Below are 18,216 nucleotides of genomic sequence, written 5' to 3'. Positions count from 1 at the left end.
GGTCACTTTGTGTCACTCAGGGAAATCTGAACCAAGGTTTTTAAATGATAATTTTTAACAACATAAGACATTAGAACTCAGTGATGGAGGCAGCAGTGGATCAACAACATCTGTGTGTGTGTGTGTGTGATGTTAAAATCACTGGTTTTCTCTGTGGGCTTTGGTGTAGGAGAGTGAGTGGTTTACTAACTTCAGTTTCCTGTTGGAAAAGTCTGTCTCACAGTGAGATAAAGACAGAACATGATGTAGATATCATTCGGTGATATCATTCGGTGAGGCTGCAACAATTAATTGATCAAGTGATTATTAATCGTCAATTATTTTGAAACTGGATGAGTTAAGTATGTTTTTAAGCAGCAGCAGCAGGAGGAGGAGGAGGAGGAGGCGGGTGATGAGTCTCCCTGCTCTCAGTCTCCGTCAGGCTGCAGGTGACACTGATTTGCTGTGTCCTGTCGTCCGTGACTCTGCTGTTTTCTCTCCAGTCTCAGCTCAGGGCGTCGCCTTCACGGCTTTGTATCGTTCAGTTATTGATCGGCCTTCGCGGCCCCGTTAGCTCGTCTCTGTGAAAGACGAGATCCAAACGCTGCGTGTCAACAAAGGGGACAGACGGGGATGGAGTTTCTGTGTGGGGATGGCAGGCTCCCAGCTTACATCATCATTTCATTCATCCTGACCTCTTACTGTTTTATTTTAGATGCTTATCCAGGAGTGTCAGGCTCGGGGATTATTTTCCCCGTGACATCAATACTAGAGTATTTTAATCCTGAACACAGCCTCAGTCCTGGGTTTATGTCAGAGTCTGTCCACTCCTCAGAGCACGGATCGATGCTAATAAAGTACACGCATGTTAGTGCTAATAAGTCTGCTCCAGCACACTCAACACTTTTACAGCTTTATTCTCTTCAAACCTTGATTTGAGTTTCTTTTACTCATGTCTTTCTGCATATATAATTATAATAATAATAATAATAATTAGAATAATAATATAAAGCCATCATTTACACTGTGGCTGATCAATATATCTATATTTAATCAATATTAGTTACATTTAGTTGTAGATCTTGCGTTTAAAGGCTGTTCTAGTCTCTGATATTAGGGAATTTAGTCAAATATGATATTTATGTTATAAAATAATACAGTGATAGACAAATAAATGAAATTATATAAGAGAACAGCTCGTTTTCACAGTTTTCAAGGCTGATTTTTTGTGTCCTGGCAGAATTACCATATTTTTTGGTCAATTTTATTGTTTCTTACACTCAAAAATATCCTTTATTAAAGATTATTAAAGATAATCACACTTTAAAACATCCAAGATTTTACTTTTAAGCTTTATTCTTTTACCACTTCAATTATTGTTTATTTGACTTATGTATTATGGATGAATATAAAGTCAAATCCACACTGTTCATGTTCTCAATAATGTTGCCTCTCCCTGGTTTTGAAGGCTGTTTCTGTCTCTAATATTAAGTTCATTCATTTTAAATGATAATGAAATAAGAACCTTTTTTTCACTCAAAAGCCAGAATATTTATTTGCTTCCTATTTTTTGGCAATGTTATTGTTTCCTACACTTAATAAAGAATAAAAAGCCAGGGCATAAACTGAATGATTAGGGTCCAGTATCTTTAATGAGCTCAGAGAAACCGCTTTGTTTTAATAATGTACCAAGATATATCTCATGTGTCAAGACACGGGCTAAAAATATCCTGATATTACTGATAAGACGTACGACGCGGTGTTTTCTGTGTAAACAGGAAGTGTGACGGGTTTTTTGTTAGACGGATGACGAGGTGAAGTCTCGAGTCAGAAAGTGAAGAAGAAGAAGAAGAAGAAGAAGAAGATGTGAAACCTTGAAAGTCAAAAATGTAACCGAGTGAACGCAGCAGGAGCCTTTGATGTGAGGAGGAAGTGTTTGTTACCTCAACATCCTGTTCTGACCTGACACACAGTGACAGGGCCTGTCTGTGCTTGTGCTTGTGTGTGTGTGTGCATATTTTACATTATCCTCCACTCACTCACTCACTCACTCACTCACTCACAAACTCACAAACTCACTCACTCACATATGCAAAGCACCAGACTTTGGTTGTTTGTCGTCAGCACAGAGCTGTAAACAAACAAACAGCAACAACAACAACACAAGGTGGCTTAAAGAAACTGTCAGAAACTTGTTTATGTGTTTGGAGTCGACTCTTGGTCCTCAGTCTTGGTAGTGGTCTTGTTAACTCTAGGTCCTGGTCCTCAGTCTTTGGTAGTGGTCTGGTTAACTCTAGGTCCTGTTCTTCAGTCTTTGGTAGTGGTCTGGTTAACTCTAGGTCCTGGTCCTCAGTCTTTGGTAGTGGTCTGGTTAACTCTAGGTCCTGGTCCTCAGTCTTTGGTAGTGGTCTGGTTAACTCTAGGTCCTGGTCCTCAGTCTTTGGTAGTGGTCTTGTTAACTCTAGGTCCTGGTCCTCAGTCTTTGGTAGTGGTCTGGTTAACTCTAGGTCCTGGTCCTCAGTCTTTGGTAGTGGTCTGGTTAACTCTAGGTCCTGGTCCTCAGTCTTTGGTAGTGGTCTGGTTAACTCTAGGTCCTGGTCCTCAGTCTTTGGTAGTGGTCTGGTTAACTCTAGGTCCTGGTCCTCAGTCTTTGGTAGTGGTCTGGTTAACTCTAGGTCCTGGTCCTCAGTCTTTGGTAGTGGTCTGGTTAACTCTAGGTCCTGGTCTTCAGTCTTTGGTAGTGGTCTGGTTAACTCTAGGTCCTGGTCCTCAGTCTTTGGTAGTGGTCTGGTTAACTCTAGGTCCTGGTCTTCAGTCTTTGGTAGTGGTCTGGTTAACTCTAGGTCCTGGTCCTCAGTCTTTGGTAGTGGTCTGGTTAACTCTAGGTCCTGGTCCTCAGTCTTTGGTAGTGGTCTTGTTAACTCTAGGTCCTGGTCCTCAGTCTTTGGTAGTGGTCTGGTTAACTCTAGGTCCTGGTCCTCAGTCTTTGGTAGTGGTCTGGTTAACTCTAGGTCCTGGTCCTCAGTCTTTGGTAGTGGTCTGGTTAACTCTAGGTCCTGGTCCTCAGTCTTTGGTAGTGGTCTGGTTAACTCTAGGTCCTGGTCTTCAGTCTTTGGTAGTGGTCTGGTTAACTCTAGGTCCTGGTCCTCAGTCTTTGGTAGTGGTCTGGTTAACTCTAGGTCCTGGTCCTCAGTCTTTGGTAGTGGTCTGGTTAACTCTAGGTCCTGGTCCTCAGTCTTTGGTAGTGGTCTGGTTAACTCTAGGTCCTGGTCCTCAGTCTTTGGTAGTGGTCTGGTTAACTCTAGGTCCTGGTCCTCAGTCTTTGGTAGTGGTCTGGTTAACTCTAGGTCCTGGTCCTCAGTCTTTGGTAGTGGTCTGGTTTTGTTTTCTGAATGATTGTGTCTTTATTGTGTTAAAGAACACATTGTGTTAAAGATTTGAACAAAAACCACATGACAATGTTAGTAGTTAATTTAGATGTGTACCCATCATTCTGTTTGTACTGTAGTGGTTAAAAATACATAAAACCCTCATTTTTATGCAATAATAGTCATTAAAGAGGGGAATTAATTAATATTGCAGCTCCCTCTTTATTCCCCTGAAGGCATCAGTCTACTGGTGTAATTACAGATACAATACAGAGGAGTTAAATGAGACGCTGTGATGCGTACGCTCCGTTAACAGCCTGTGGTTATTGACTCGATGTTGTCAAGTGTGTGTTATTTGGTTGGTTCACTGCAGCACAAACGATCCTAAACCAGAGAGTCACTCACATACAGGGTGCACAGATATAATATCACACACACACATATATAGATAAATAGATATATAGTGTATATAATGTGCTGGTGTGCTGAGAGGAGCTGAAACACCAGTGCTCTGCACACATGCTCTTACATTTCCCCCTCCAACCTTAATATAATAATTATGGACGTTGACACGTACTGGGGCATTTTCAGGGGGATTTACGCTGCACTCACTGCCACAGTGCCAAAGACGAGGGGAAACACAAACACCGTCCTCTTCATCTATTGTCTCCTCCTTTGTTTACTGAGCTGTTTGAATCCACTGCTCTGTCTGTGTCCATTTGCTCTTTTCCTCCACATGAACACCTCCTCATCCACACGCACACACACACACACAGGCTAACTCACGCTCTGTGTTTCTCTTGTCTAATTTTAGACTTGGCTAATGAAGTCTACATTAACTTAAGTCTGTGATGTTTTAAGAACATGTTTCACGTCTTTGTCTCACTGTGAGACAGACTGAAGTTAGTAAACCGCTCACTGTCCCACACCAAAGTCCATAGAGAAAAGCAGTGATTTTAGCTGGCGGGGACACAGGAGCTGCTGGTCTGCTGCTGGATCAACAGCTCGTGTGAGTGTGTGTCACAGACTTAGTCTGACATCGATGTTATGATAATAAAATGTTGTTCGTCCTGTTGTGTCCCAGCTGGCCCACAGAACCTGAACTATCCCGTCAGTTATTTTCAGCTCAGTGCCAGTGAGTGACAGAGAACCCGCACGTCATGTTTACAGCAAATGCATGTGTGTAGCAGGTAAACAGAAACACGCGTGTCATTATATTCTCCTCTATTTAAAGTCATCACAACAACACGTTCTCTCTGTGGAAAGTGAAGGTTAAAAGCACAACTCTGCACCGTTTCTCTGTGGAACATTCGTCATCGCTCTGCAATGAACGAGGGAGGTTTTCTGGTGTGTGTCCTTGTGCCGCTCACCGTGTGCAAAAAAATAAAAAACAAAAATCTCAATGTCTTCTCCGGGATATTTTTGGGGGAGAGGACAGTGGGCCGATCAGATTGCTCGAGCACAAAAGAGGGATTGATTACAGCCAGACGCTGCGCTCAGCGCCGCAGAGGAAGGCAGAGGAATGGGAAACTGGATGTGGGCAGGAGAGCGAGGCAACATGGGAAAATCTGGATCTGGTTTTTCTGCCTCCAGGCCCTCAGTGTGGACCAGAGGCAGCAGAGCAACACGTGTGTTTAGACCAGCTCCAAACACGTGACCCTCGCAGCGGGAAACCCCTCTGCTGTCGTATTTTTCAATAATGAAAACCAGTTTCAGCTTCGTAAACGTGAATGTTTTCTGCTTTCTTTGCTCCATCAAACAAAGAAATCATTCAAACTTAATCAGACACAAACCAGACACTTGAGAACATCCTCATGTCCAAGTTTGATCAATATTTTTCAGCAGTTAGTTAGTGTCTGCAGGTGGCAGTGTCTTTATTCCACTGCAGGTTTTAGGTCAGGAGGTTTGACATAAGATACGGAGGTGTCCTGAGGATTGAACCTCCTCAAGTCTTAATGAATATATGATGCTCTACTTTCACAACAATGACGGGATCAGCTTCCATCAGAGACAATCACTGACCTTTCACTTTACAAACTTCACTTCATTGTTATTTGACACGAAGAACACGTTCACGTCATTATCTCTCTGTTGGACAGGAAACTGAAGTTTGTAAAGCACTCACTCTCCCACACCAAAGCCCACAGAGAAAGTCACTGATTTTAACATCACACACACACACACAGGAGTTGTTGTTGGTCCACTGCTGCCTCCATCACTGACTTGTAATGTCTGATTTTATGTTAAGTGACACAGAGTGACCACACGAGGCAGCAGTAGACCTGCAGTAAGTAGTGAGCGATGTGCCTGTGATTGAGGAGAATCATTGATATTCATCAAATCTGGTTGTTTTAGTCAAAGATTATGATACAATACATTATGAACCAACCATGTTTAAGTTCACAACCTGAAATTTGGACAAAGTTCCACTTAATTCCCATTATTTCCCGTGGAAAGGGTCGGGGGAATTTTGCAAAACAAATGCAGTAGTGTTTGCCGTTTATAAACTCCGCCTCCACCTCGTCTCCAGCTGCTCGCATGTTTCACTCCTCACATCTTGGTGGACGGTGTCCATCACTGGACATCTGCCTTGTGTGTAATTGATGAGCTGCTGCGTGTGTATGTAAACAAACACGCTCTCAAGCTTCCTCCTGCAAAGTGCATCGAGAATGAGTGTTTCCTCTCCTCTCCTCTCCCTCATCACTTATTTCACATCCCTGTACGGCTGCAGCGTCTTTGCTCAGGGAAAAGAAACTGTCAGCGCACTTACAGCGTCGCTGTGACACTGAACAAATTGACGCTGGTTCTTCAGCAGATTTCGCGGGTGTTTTTTTACAGGGAGAGAGGCATGAGAATGAAAATCAGGGATAGTGAAGGAGATGATGGAGGAGGAGGAGGAGGAGGGTGAGCACACATGAGAGAGAATAACATAAACCAGATGTTCTCAATGTAATTCTGCAGCTGTCAAATATCACATTACGTCATGGACAAAAACACTCTGGAGAGAGAAGGAGAAAAATAACCTCTTGTTATTGAGAGACGAGGATATTTAGGAGCTCTCAAACATCTCGTCTGTCTTTATTATGTCATGTGTGACACATGAACCTCTTCATCGCGTGCGTTTCTCTCTGGTGATCGTAGCGTCGTTTCAAACCAAAAAGAATCTCCTTTGTTTGGTCATGTGAGCAGTTCTATTTAGTGGCTCCAGCTTCTTCTGCTTGATTAAGGAGGACTCGCGGCCTCGTGGACTCGCGGCCTCGCAGACTCGCGGCCTCGCAGCTTTGGCGCTCGCTGAGTGACGAGTGACTCAAGGTTTGTGGCTCCTGCTGTGATGTGAAAACAGCTGCTCATCAAAATAAACCACATGTTTCTTGTGTTGTGTGATATGAGTGAGGAAGCACCAGGACCAGGACTGTACAGGATACACTTCAGTCCAGAGTCTGTGGCCCCTGAGGAACTCTGCACTTCCTGTTTGTGGTGGAGCCATCAGTGTGCAGACTGTCTCGGTCTTGGTCTTGCTTTGGTCTAGGTCTTGCTTTTGCTTTGGTTTTGGTCTTGATTTGGTCTTGGTCTTAGTCTTGGTCTCGGTCTCGGTCTTGCTTTGGTCTTGGTCTCGGTCTTGATTTGGTCTTGGTCTCGGTCTTGCTTCGGTCTTGATTTGGTCTTGCTTTGGTCTTGATTTGGTCTTGGTCTCGGTCTCGGTCTCGGTCTTGGTCTTGGTCTTGGTCTTGCTTACATAAACAACATAAACGCCTGTGGTGACGACGTTCAGACTAAACAGTGGATGACGAGGAGTTAATAAGCTGCAGCTCATGAATTGAGTTGTTGGTTCAGAAAATGCAGTTTCTTTGTCATGTGGAGCAAAGAAACCAGAGAATATTCACATTTAAGAAGCTGCAAAATCACAAAACCTGTGTAAATGATTCAAATCAGTCAAATATGAACCAGATAAAAACGCTTCAACATGGAAGTTTGAGCCTGTTTATTTAAATCATAATGAACATGAAACAGTCTTTCCATGATATCATCAAGTCTTTTCAAATGTTCTAATATTTGCACATGAGTCACCGCAGTCCTCAGCTGTCAATCATGTTGACATTCAGCAGCGTGAAAATAAACAAAAATTAGTTTAAAGAAGCAACGCATGCACGAAGAAACATGATGAAACGAGCTGAGTCAGCATCACTGTGGTGAGAAACGAGAAAAACTGAAATGTCCTGTCATGTCTCGGCCTGTGTCAGACAGACAGACAGGCAGACAGGCAGGCAGGCAGGCATGGTGAGCTGCGGGGCATCAGTCTATAGATTCCCCCAGAAAAGCGGTGAATCACTGCGCGGTGGCGGCGTCGAGCGTCCTCGCCCTCATTGATTTCCTCTCTCCTCTCTGTCTTCTCTTTCACTCAGATCTTCTAAACGGAGCTCAGGAGAAGTGTGAGCTGCCGCCGCTCGACGGCTTCCCTCACTGCGAGGGCAAGGTCAAGGTGAGTCACGCGCTCGCGACACGTGCTCGCGTCACGTGCTCGCGTCACGCCGCAGTGTTGAGTTTTAAAAACCAGTCAAACTGCACGGGTCACCTGGGAGAGGAAGTGTTTGACTGACAAATGATCTTCAGGGAACTACAGGACCTCATCAGCATGTGTGCAGGTGTGTGTGTGTGTGTTGCTGTCTGACGACATTTAACACACACTCACCTCCACTCACTCTCCCACACACACACACACTCACTCACTCTCCCACACCAAAGTCCAGAGAGAAAGTCAGTGATTTTAACGAGTTGTTGATCCACTGCTGCCTCCATCACTGAGTTTTCATGTTTTATTTTGTCACTTCACTATTTAAATTCCTGTCACCACACGAGGCAGCAGCGGACCAGCAGCTGAAATCACTGATTTCCTCTTTGGGGTTTGGTGTGAAAGAGAGAGGTTTGTCTGAGGGTTATAGAATATACCTAATCTGTCATCAGATTAGTTGTCAGAATATATGTGTGTGTGTGTGTGTGTGTAGTAGATGGTGTGTATGATATATCATACACACCATCTACTCTCACACACACACACACACACACACACACAGACAGACTCCGCCCTGACTGCCTTACATTTCAAAAACACAATCTGATTTTATGAAGTTATTCATTTAAATGAGTTGTTAACCTCCTCCTCTTCCTCAGTGGATGAAGGAGATGTGGCACTCAGACTCCTGCTATTCCAACTACGGCGTGGACGGCTCCACCTGCTCCTTCTTCATCTACCTCAGTGAGGTGAGTCTCATCATCATCATCAGCAGCAGCTCACACACACACACACAGATGAGAGGTGTGTGTCACTCAGCAGTCTTCACTTTGAACAAATCGTCAAATTGGACGCAAAATAATTCAAAATGGCCGACTCTCTGTTGAGTTGACACCATGGTTACGGTGGACTGTTGTTCGTCATGCACATGAATAAGTTTGTGCGCGTTCCGGCACTAGTCCACGACAATCGTCTTGTTTTAAGCGCCCGTTGTTCATCGTTTGTCTGCCGCTGCCGCCGCCGCCGCCGCCGCTGCCGCCGCTGCCGCCGCTGCCGCCGCTGCTGCAGAGAACCCTGGTCTCTGTGTTCCTGTGAGCAGTAAACAAACATTTATTTGTCAGAATTCAGCACAGCTATATCAGATCTACTCCCTCTCTCCTTATGTGCGCTCTCAGTCTCATCCATGGTCATGTGATGCTGCAGTTGCCATGGCGATATGAATGTGTTTCCATGTGGGATTGGCCGTCTTGAGAGACACACTCTCGCCCTTCACCATGTATAATTCATACACGTCGCGGACCACCACGTTAACCTTGCAGAGGGTCAAACCGCTGTGTGAGTGAGTGAGTGTGTGCGTGTGCGAGTGTGTGCGCGTGCATGCGTGTGCGTGTGCGTGCGTGTGGTGGAGGAAACAAAAACAGGAAGGAAGGAAGTGTGAAGACAGAGAAGCAGAAGTGCTGGTGAAAAGAAGAAACTCCAGAGTTATTTTTAGCTGCTAATGGAAGAAAAAGAAAACACGTGGTTGTGTCTTGAAAACACTGTGGATTGATCTTAAAGCTGATTTAAGAAAGAACGTGTTGATGTTTTAAAGATTTACATCAGTGCTACAACTTGAGTTCATTTATTGTTGTTTGGTCCAAAAAATGATTGAGTTTGAATGATTTCTTTGTCGTATGAAAACTATGAAGAGGCTGAAAAAGCAGGAATGAATTCATCTGATGAATGAGTGATTAACATGTGCAGTTGGAAGTGGTGAGCGTCGGACGACTGACGCGTTGTTTTGATGGGTTTTATTGACACTAACGTGAAGGTTTGTCATTTGCCCCTTTTATTCAGGTCATATTAAAAATGTAGTTTCAACACTTTTACTGTTCTTTTCTGACGTCTTTTGGTCCAAACATGACTGAAATAATGAGGAGAATGAAAGTCATCATGAGTTGTGCTTCTCTGTAAGTGACGTTTTTAATTGAATCTAATTTCCTACAACGTGTAATGACTCAACTGCTCGTGCAGACACAGTTTATATGGAAATGTAAGACAAACTTAAATGTCCACTGTGTGTTTACATAAGGTGTTGTCCCAGGACACTCTCGTATTTACCTCCGTTTACACGGTGTTCTTACAAATTTGCCTTGTGGTTTGTTTAACAGGTGGAGAACTGGTGTCCTCGTCTTCCCTGGAGGACAAAGACGCTCGGTGAAGACATCGACAGGAGGAGACAGGTGAGCAACACACACGGCAAACAGACCTAAGGCCACACATCCAAAATCCACGTCAGTCTAAGTCTACAATGTCTTAAGAACCTGTTCACGTCTTTATGTCTCTGTGAGACAGAAGTTTGTAAAGCACTCACTCTCCCACACCAAAGCCCATAGAGAAAATCAGTGATTTTAACATCACACACACAGGAGTTGTTGATCCACTGCTGCCTCTGTCACTAAATTAAAATGACTTATTTTGTCAAATTCGGTATTTAAAATGTTCTGTTCGGATTTAACCCAGTGACACAAAGTGACCACACGAGGCAGCAGCAGACCAGCAGCTCCTGTGTCCTTGCAGCTTAAATCACTGATTTTCTCTGTGAGGTTTAGTGTGGGACAGTGACTTTTTCAGACTTCTTAAAGTGTTTTAGGTACTTTCAGATATTAAAGGGACATATTTGACGTTATGATCGAATGACGGATCAATCAGTCAACAAATAAATGTCACCTACTCCAGCTTTAACTAGGAAACACAGCCAAAATCCAACTGGCACTGGAATATTGAAGTGTCAGATTACATTTCAAGTCTCCCAGCTGTCGTCCAAGTGGAATGAATATATTAATTCTAAAGGTGTGTGTGTGTGTGTGTGTGTGTGTGTGTGTGACAGAGTTTTTAAAAGTGAGTTCCTGTCGACACGAAGCCTCCCTCCATCATGTTAAGGTGTAATGTGGAAGAAAGTGACACCATGAGAACTGTTTTAATGGAATATTGAATTTCACCGAGCAGCGGTGCAGATGTGAGGCTGAGAGATGGAACGTGTCCACACACGAGAACCTCTCAGAAAACAGGAAAACGCGTGCCTCGTCAACAGACCCACACACACACACACACACAGTGAGGTGTGGGTCCATGTGAGCGCTCAGTGTTGTTGTCGCTGCACACGTGTCAATAAACGTCCGTTATGAGTTAGTATTTGAGAGAAAATCGCCGTTTAAATGGCTTCGTTCACAGGAAGCTAATACAGGAAGTGCAGTACTTAAACAGGAAGTAAGACCCTGAAGGCACTTTTCACCTGCACAGTTGTGGCACGACTCCACTCCCAGAAATCATTAAAAGTCAGATTTTGCGCCGAGAACATCATCATTTCCAGGTTTGGGAGAGATTTTTTTTACATTTTCTGACATTTTCTGGACCTAACAAGGACTGGATTATAATCTGCAGATTAATGGATTAGAAGAATCTTTAGTTGCCACTTTAGACGTAAACCTGCAGTGTTTGTGTTTTTTTTTTCAACGTTCAGACGACGCGTGTGGACCAGGCATCAATCCTTAATCTGGATGAATGTGTGAAAGCGAGTGTAATCCCACTCATGGTCCACAGCAGCGTCTCACTCTCTTCTTCACACAGCCTAGCCTCGGTTGCCGTGGCGATGCCATTTAACAGACTTTAGAGATTTAGATCCAGACGCAGGTTTTAATAGGTTCAGTTATTTCCTGTCTGGATGAGGGATGCTAATGCATTTTCTATCACGTCACTTCCTGTTTGTCGTCTTTTCTTTTGCCCTTTTTCCCCTCCTTTCCTGTTTCCTTATTTTCCTTATAGTTCCTATTGTTTCCCTAACTTGCCTTTGTCCTGCTTCCTCTAATTTCTTCACTTTCCCTCTCATTTCCCCCTTGTTTCCTCTCCTCTCGTTCGCCGCCTCCTCTCCTTGTTTCCGTTCCTCTCATTTGTTCTGTATTGGTAGCTCTTCCTTTCCTTTTATTTCCTTTAGTCATTTACTCTCCTCGTCTCTCCTCTCTTGTCTCTCCTCTCGTCTCTCCTCTCCCCTCGTCTCCTCTCCTGCGTTGTGAGATTATAATATCCTGTGTGTGTGTGTGTGTGTGTGTGTGTGCAGGCAGAGGTCCGCACCAACTTCGACGAGCTTTACCGTGTGATGTCACAGAGGGAGGAGTTTCGCTGGATGATGCTGAGGATCAAGCGCATGGCCGAGCCGTGGGTCAGCGCCATCCGATCGCTGGCCGATAAGCAGAACCTGGTCAAGCGTCAGAAGAAGAAGGTAAACGTCAGGTTAGGTCGATAACATGGGAACCACTCACTCTCCCACACCAAAGCCCACAGAGAAAACCAGTGATTTTAGCTCACATGGACACAGGAGCTGCTGGTCCTCTGCTGCCCCGTGTGGTCACTTTGTGTCACTGAGGTCAATCCGAACAAAAGATTCCAAACACTGAAGTGAGAAAATCAGACATTAGAACTCAGTGATGGAGGCAGCAGTGGATCAATAACTCCTGTGTGTGTGTGTGTGTGTGTGATGTTAAAATCAGTGGTTTTCTCTTTGGTGTGGGAGAGTAAAAATCTGACATTTTTAGACTTTTCTTTAGGATTTATCTTTCTGCAGCTTCTTCTGTCACAAATAAAAATCAGTTTTCACATTGTTGACCTGACGTCATGTCTGTGTTTATACACACACACACACACACACACAGTGTGGAGTGTGGAGCTGGCAGCAGCTCCCTGCTCTGAATAATGTACTCCACACTTTCCAGCGGTGGTTTAAATAATTCACATCACATTCCTGTGATGCCGCGGTGCTGATGCAGACCGCTCATTAATCGATCCTCAGCGGATCAGCCCACGCTTTACACAGCGGTTCTTGTGATGTCTCCAGATATTTCCAAAGCTGCCTCTTAATCTCTTTGAGAATATTAATTCCCACATATTAATCCCTCTCTTGTGTGCTCTGGCTGTCAACAGTGAAAAATGCACTGGTCACTTTAAACAAAGCCTGGTGTGTTATGCACGGCTGCTGCTGCTGGAACACTGAGTTCCAAACCGTCCTGCCCATCTGTGTTTGTGTGTTTCAGGGTTTTTGTGTGTAATTTATCCTCTTGTATATTTCCCTGTGCAGATCCTGGTGCACTTGGGTCTGCTGACGAAGGAGTCGGGTTTTAAAATAGCTGAAAACGCCTTCAGCGGCGGCCCGCTGGGCGAGCTGGTCCAGTGGAGTGACCTCATCACCACGCTGTACCTGCTGGGCCATGACGTCCGCATCTCAGCCTCCATCGCCGAGCTCAAAGAGTCAGTGTCACACACACACACACACACACCGAGCCCCGTCATACACTTTATATTAAGGATTATTTCCGTCGTCAATTACTTGTTTGGGTCAGAAAATGTGGAAAATATGGTGTCCTCAAAGCAAAATGATTCAGTTTTAATGATTTCTTTGTTATTTGAGCAAAAATACCAGAATATTCACATTTAAGAAGCTGAAAAATCACAGAAACTTGTTTTAATTGTTTAAAAAACACTCAAAACGCTGGAAAATATAAAGTTCTGAAAGCAAAATGATTCAGTTTTAATGATTTCTTTGTTATATGAGCAAAAATACCAGAATATTCACATTTAAGAAGCTGAAAAATCACAGAAACTTGTTTTAATTGTTTAAAAAACACTCAAAAAGCTGGAAAATATGGTGTCCTCAAAGCAAAATGATTCAGTTTTAATGATTTCTTTGTTATATGAGCAAAAATACCAGAATATTCACATTTAAGAAGCTGAAAAATCACAGAAACTTGTTTTAATTGTTTAAAAAACACTCAAAAAGCTGGAAAATATAAAGTTCTGAAAGCAAAATGATTCAGTTTTAATGATTTCTTTGTTTTATGGAGCAAAGAAACCAGGAAATATTCACATTTAAGAAGCTGAAAAATGATCAAGCTTGTTTGAATGAATGAAAACAATTGTAATAATCAGTTATTCAGTGAATAGTTGCAGCCCTGGTGGGATTTAAATGTTGTAAAATGAACTCTGTGCGGGTTTATTTGTTGTATTGTTGAAAAGTCAGTTTCTATGCAGATGATACATGAGGACGTTTCTCGAATTCTGTTGCTGAAAATATTCACATTTCAGAAACTTGTTTTAATTTTCCATAAAATCAATACAATCTGTTATAAAACTAGTTTAATATTGTTTCAGGAGAGGCAGTTTTATTTGCATATACTTTAAATCACTTGTACTGTATGCTGTTGAGGTAAATTCATGAGCCTACTTGTGACATAATCAATGTATTGTGAGTGTATTTTAATCATAATCTGCAATAATCTCGTAGATTGACATAGAAAAAGGCAAAGATTCGAGTCTGAATCTCCGCTCTCTCTCTCTCTCTCGTCCAGGATCATGCGTAAGGTGATGGGGAACAAGTCCAGCTGTCCCACGCAGGGCGATAAGGTGGTGGAGCTCATCTACATCGACATCGTGGGACTGACGCAGTTCAAGAAGACGCTGGGACCGTCCTGGGTCCACTACCAGTGAGTGTCCCCGTCCACCGCTGACACGAGACAACGCAGCACTGTCAGGACACACCCACTGTTTAAACATGACCACCTATCACAAAAATGTACAACTCATTTATCAACTGATCTCATTAGGTGATAAATGATTAACATTTGTTTGGTAAATGACTCAAATCTTTATATTCACACATTATTTAATAAATCTTAAGTTAAAAGCTTTTTGTGGACCCAAAATAAATCACCTGTGACCCACCTGTGGGTCACCGACCCAGTCTTTGGGAACCACTGTTCTATTCTACACCCTCAAGATGTTGTTTTCTTTAGATATTTAATGGCATTGTATAAAAGTTTAAAACTAGTCCTTATTTGTATGTAAAAGTGAAATATTGGTGGTTTTAAAGAAGCAGTTTAAAAATAATCCATAAACCTAAATTCATTACAAACAAGTGTTTCATTTTAGATCATTAACAAGTTTTAAGCCTCTTAATGAAGTGTCATTTATATTTTAAATGATAAGTTAACTATATATTGAGCATCAATTCATCAAATGTGAATATGTTTTAAGGATTCTTTGCTCAATTAAACAAAGAAATCATTCAAACTGAATCATTTTAGTTACAAGACATTTGAGAACGTCGTCAGTTCCACGTTTTGGAAACATTTTCATTCAAGGGACAGAGTCATTCTCCTACGACACATCTGATGGCCCTGACCCAGTGTTTGGGAACCACTGACCAACATTTTTCAACATATTCTGACATTTTAGGGACCAAAAACCAGAATAATCCTCTAATGATGTTATGATGTGTTTTGGGAACCACTGATGCAGCTGATGCTGATGCTGAGTCATTGGTTTGGATTTTGTTTAGTTTCACTTCTGCATTCATTGTGTTTTTCCTCGGCCTCGCGCAGAGAATGTAGCAACAGACACGGTAGAAAATAGAATAAAAGGGAAGATAATCTGCGATGAAAGGTGTTCTATTTCCTCCTGTGAGACGATGAAGAATTCAGAAACATCAACAGCAGCAGAGCGAGCGGATGCTGCTGCTGCTGATGCTGCTGCTGCTGCTGCTGCAACGCGCCTCACACTCATTGTTCCCGCTGATTTCCTGTCAGACTGAGCCGGTGACGAGGCTTCAGAACACAGAGCAGGAAAAACCTGGTTCTCAGTGGAATGAGAAGAACAACTCTGCTCTTCAAGGACAGAAACAAATCCATCATTCTTTACTTTGATATCACTAAACGTCCATTTATGTCACAATACATCAAAAAACACATTATTATTCCATGGAAATGTTTTCACACATTTCTTTGTCTTCCTGTGACGTCACCGGTCACTGGAACGAGACAAATGGACACATTTTTTCGTCAGTGGTTCCCAAACACTGGGTCAGGGCCCACAGGGGTGTCATGATCTTAGATTAGAGGACAAGAAAGCATCTGTGAACTAGTCATTTGAACTATGTAATCTGACACTAATGTACACTAAAATAACTGTGTCTGTGATCTGTTTTCATCCATTTAGGTAATCTGAAAACATGCACCAAAATAATCTGATTACACCAGTGATCAGTAATCTGGTGTGATTTAAACGTTGTTGAAAAGTCACGGTCTATGCAGACGATACATGATGACGTTATTTTCTTGTCTTCCTGTGATGTCACAGGTGCATGCTGCGAGTGCTCGACTCTTTTGGGACGGAGCCAGAGTTCAATCACGCTCACTACGCCCAGTCCAAGGGTCACAAGACGCCCTGGGGGAAGTGGAACCTCAACCCGCAGCAGTTCAACACCATGTTCCGTAAGTCGCTACCACCACACAGCGTGACACACGCGTTTCTGTGCTTCTTCAGCTTCATAAATGTGAACCTTTTCTGTTTTCTTTGCTCCATAGAAGAAGGAAATCATCATTTTAGTTAATTCTCCATGTTTTATGATCAGAGAACTTTGTGTTCAATGTTCTGTGCTTCAAACAACTCTCCCAGATGGAATCCACAGTGTTTGAGTAGAAAGACATCAGGTTGACTTTATTGCTCTTTCAGGACCTCGTGCAAACCACAACAGAGTGGATTTTGTCCCTGTAAAGGTGAAACTCTGGTCTGCACTCGGGCAGACTGTGGCGTGATGTTCACAGTGAAACGTTAGCCTGACAGTCCGTGTGTGTGAGGTGAGGCTGCAGCCACCGCTGCACCTGAATGGGAGGCTTTGTGCGGCGAGTACAGGACGTCTTTATCGCGACTACACTGCTGCCTTTGCTCTGAAGCCACTGAAGAGTCTGCGGGTTAGATGCTATCAGCAGGAGAGACGAGTGCTGTGAAGACCTCAGGGACTGCTGAGCGGGCCACACACGCGCCGTGTTTGTGCCCAGGTCTGGAGATTATGAACCGGAATAACAGAGTACCGAAGGTTCAGTTTGGTCCGGTCTGGTTCAGTTTGGTTCAGTTTGGTTCCGTCCGGTCAGCCGATTGTGCAACAGAAAAATCAAAGTTGACGTCTTGTTGAGATAAATGCTGTGTTCCCATCATGGTCCGGTCCGGTTTGGTAGAGTCTGGTCCTTGTCCTGGGTCAGGCGTGCCACATCCAGCAGCTTTGATTCCACACAGTGGACCGGTCCACTTTAATGCTTTTCTCTCAGAATTCTGATCAATAGTGAAGTATGTGTTATTTATTTTATTTCTAATAATAATAAGTCCGAGTTTGTGTTGATTTAGTGTGTACATTGTGTACAATTGTCATTATTCCTGAACCTGCTGTTCCTGAACTTTATTACTGAATGTAGATGTCGCAGTGGTATGAGCCGGTGTTTACGCCACACTTGGATCGGTCCATTTGTCCTGACGAGACAGTCCTCCGTACATCATTGTGTGTGTGTGTGTGTCTTGGCGATCAGACAAAGCTCATGAATCTACTTCAGTCACTAATGGTTTTGTGCTGTTTCCTCTCAACGCTCTGAACGTTTCCTGTACGTCTAAGAGACGCTTCACCACCTTAAAAACAACTGCATTAAAACTTACTGACAATTCTCTGAATTCTGACTTTATTTCCATAAATTTGGACTTAGTTTACTCTGAATTTTGAAGTTTTGTGGGGGTTTTTTTTAAAGTGTATGTGATGAAACTTTTTTGTGGTTCACTGCGTTTCCTGTTGAGAAATATGGACAAAAGAACCCTGAAAGAACACAAGCGTGTGTTGAGTAACAGCCTCAGTGTCTTCACTGGAGGAAACGTGTAAAAAAGAAAAGCTGTGAGACAAAGACACTCAGCAAATACGTCGTTGACAGAAGTCAAACTGACACATTCCTGAAAACTCCCCGTGAACAAACTCTGCCCGTGTCACTGTGATGTCACACCGCAGTCATTCAGGTGCTTGAAATCCTTGAAAATGTTTTCAATGTGTTTCACACTTTGAAAAGACAGAGGAATATAATGCGAGTTTAAATTCTAAGGCATGATTTTGGCTGTTTACAGCTTAATATAAACGATTTTATTGATGATGAAAACAGTGAAATAATCCTCTTTAGTATGAATGTGTTCACATAGATTAGAGCTGCTAATCCAGTTTCAGTTCCTGTCATTTCTCAGCTTCTTGAATGTGAAGTTTCTTTGCTCCACATAAGGAATGAATCATAAAACGGATTCATTTTACACTTGTTCAGTACATTTTCAGACATTTTCTAATTGATGAATGTGGAGAATAATAAAATAATAATTATTAATGATATAAACCGAGGTCAGCTGTGAAGATGCTGGAAAATCACGAGAACACACCTGGAACTGAGTTTGACCTTGAAGAAGGCGTCAGACGGACATGTCTGGAATATTTTCTGTGAATAATGATAATAATAATAATGCTGCTGCTGCTGC

General features: G+C 43.0%; 1 protein-coding gene across 2 annotated transcripts in view; it reads left to right on the top strand.

Annotated features, from left to right (window-relative positions):
• Positions 1-18,216, top strand: part of mgat5 (alpha-1,6-mannosylglycoprotein 6-beta-N-acetylglucosaminyltransferase) — a 45,698-nt gene that overhangs the window by 17,077 nt on the left and 10,405 nt on the right. For both annotated transcript variants that reach the window (XM_058615841.1, XM_058615850.1), the window contains 7 exons: positions 7,751-7,827; positions 8,517-8,606; positions 10,008-10,079; positions 11,954-12,115; positions 12,968-13,137; positions 14,235-14,369; positions 16,021-16,154. In XM_058615841.1, the coding sequence (XP_058471824.1) occupies positions 7,751-7,827; positions 8,517-8,606; positions 10,008-10,079; positions 11,954-12,115; positions 12,968-13,137; positions 14,235-14,369; positions 16,021-16,154 (840 nt within the window). The remainder of the gene's footprint in view (positions 1-7,750; positions 7,828-8,516; positions 8,607-10,007; positions 10,080-11,953; positions 12,116-12,967; positions 13,138-14,234; positions 14,370-16,020; positions 16,155-18,216) is intronic.

This window comes from Solea solea, chromosome 2 (genome assembly GCF_958295425.1).
Source record: "Solea solea chromosome 2, fSolSol10.1, whole genome shotgun sequence".
In the NCBI taxonomy this organism is placed as follows: Eukaryota; Metazoa; Chordata; class Actinopteri; order Pleuronectiformes; family Soleidae; genus Solea; species Solea solea.
Note: the sequence above shows the minus strand (reverse complement) of the source record. Positions and strands in the feature narration are given on the sequence as shown.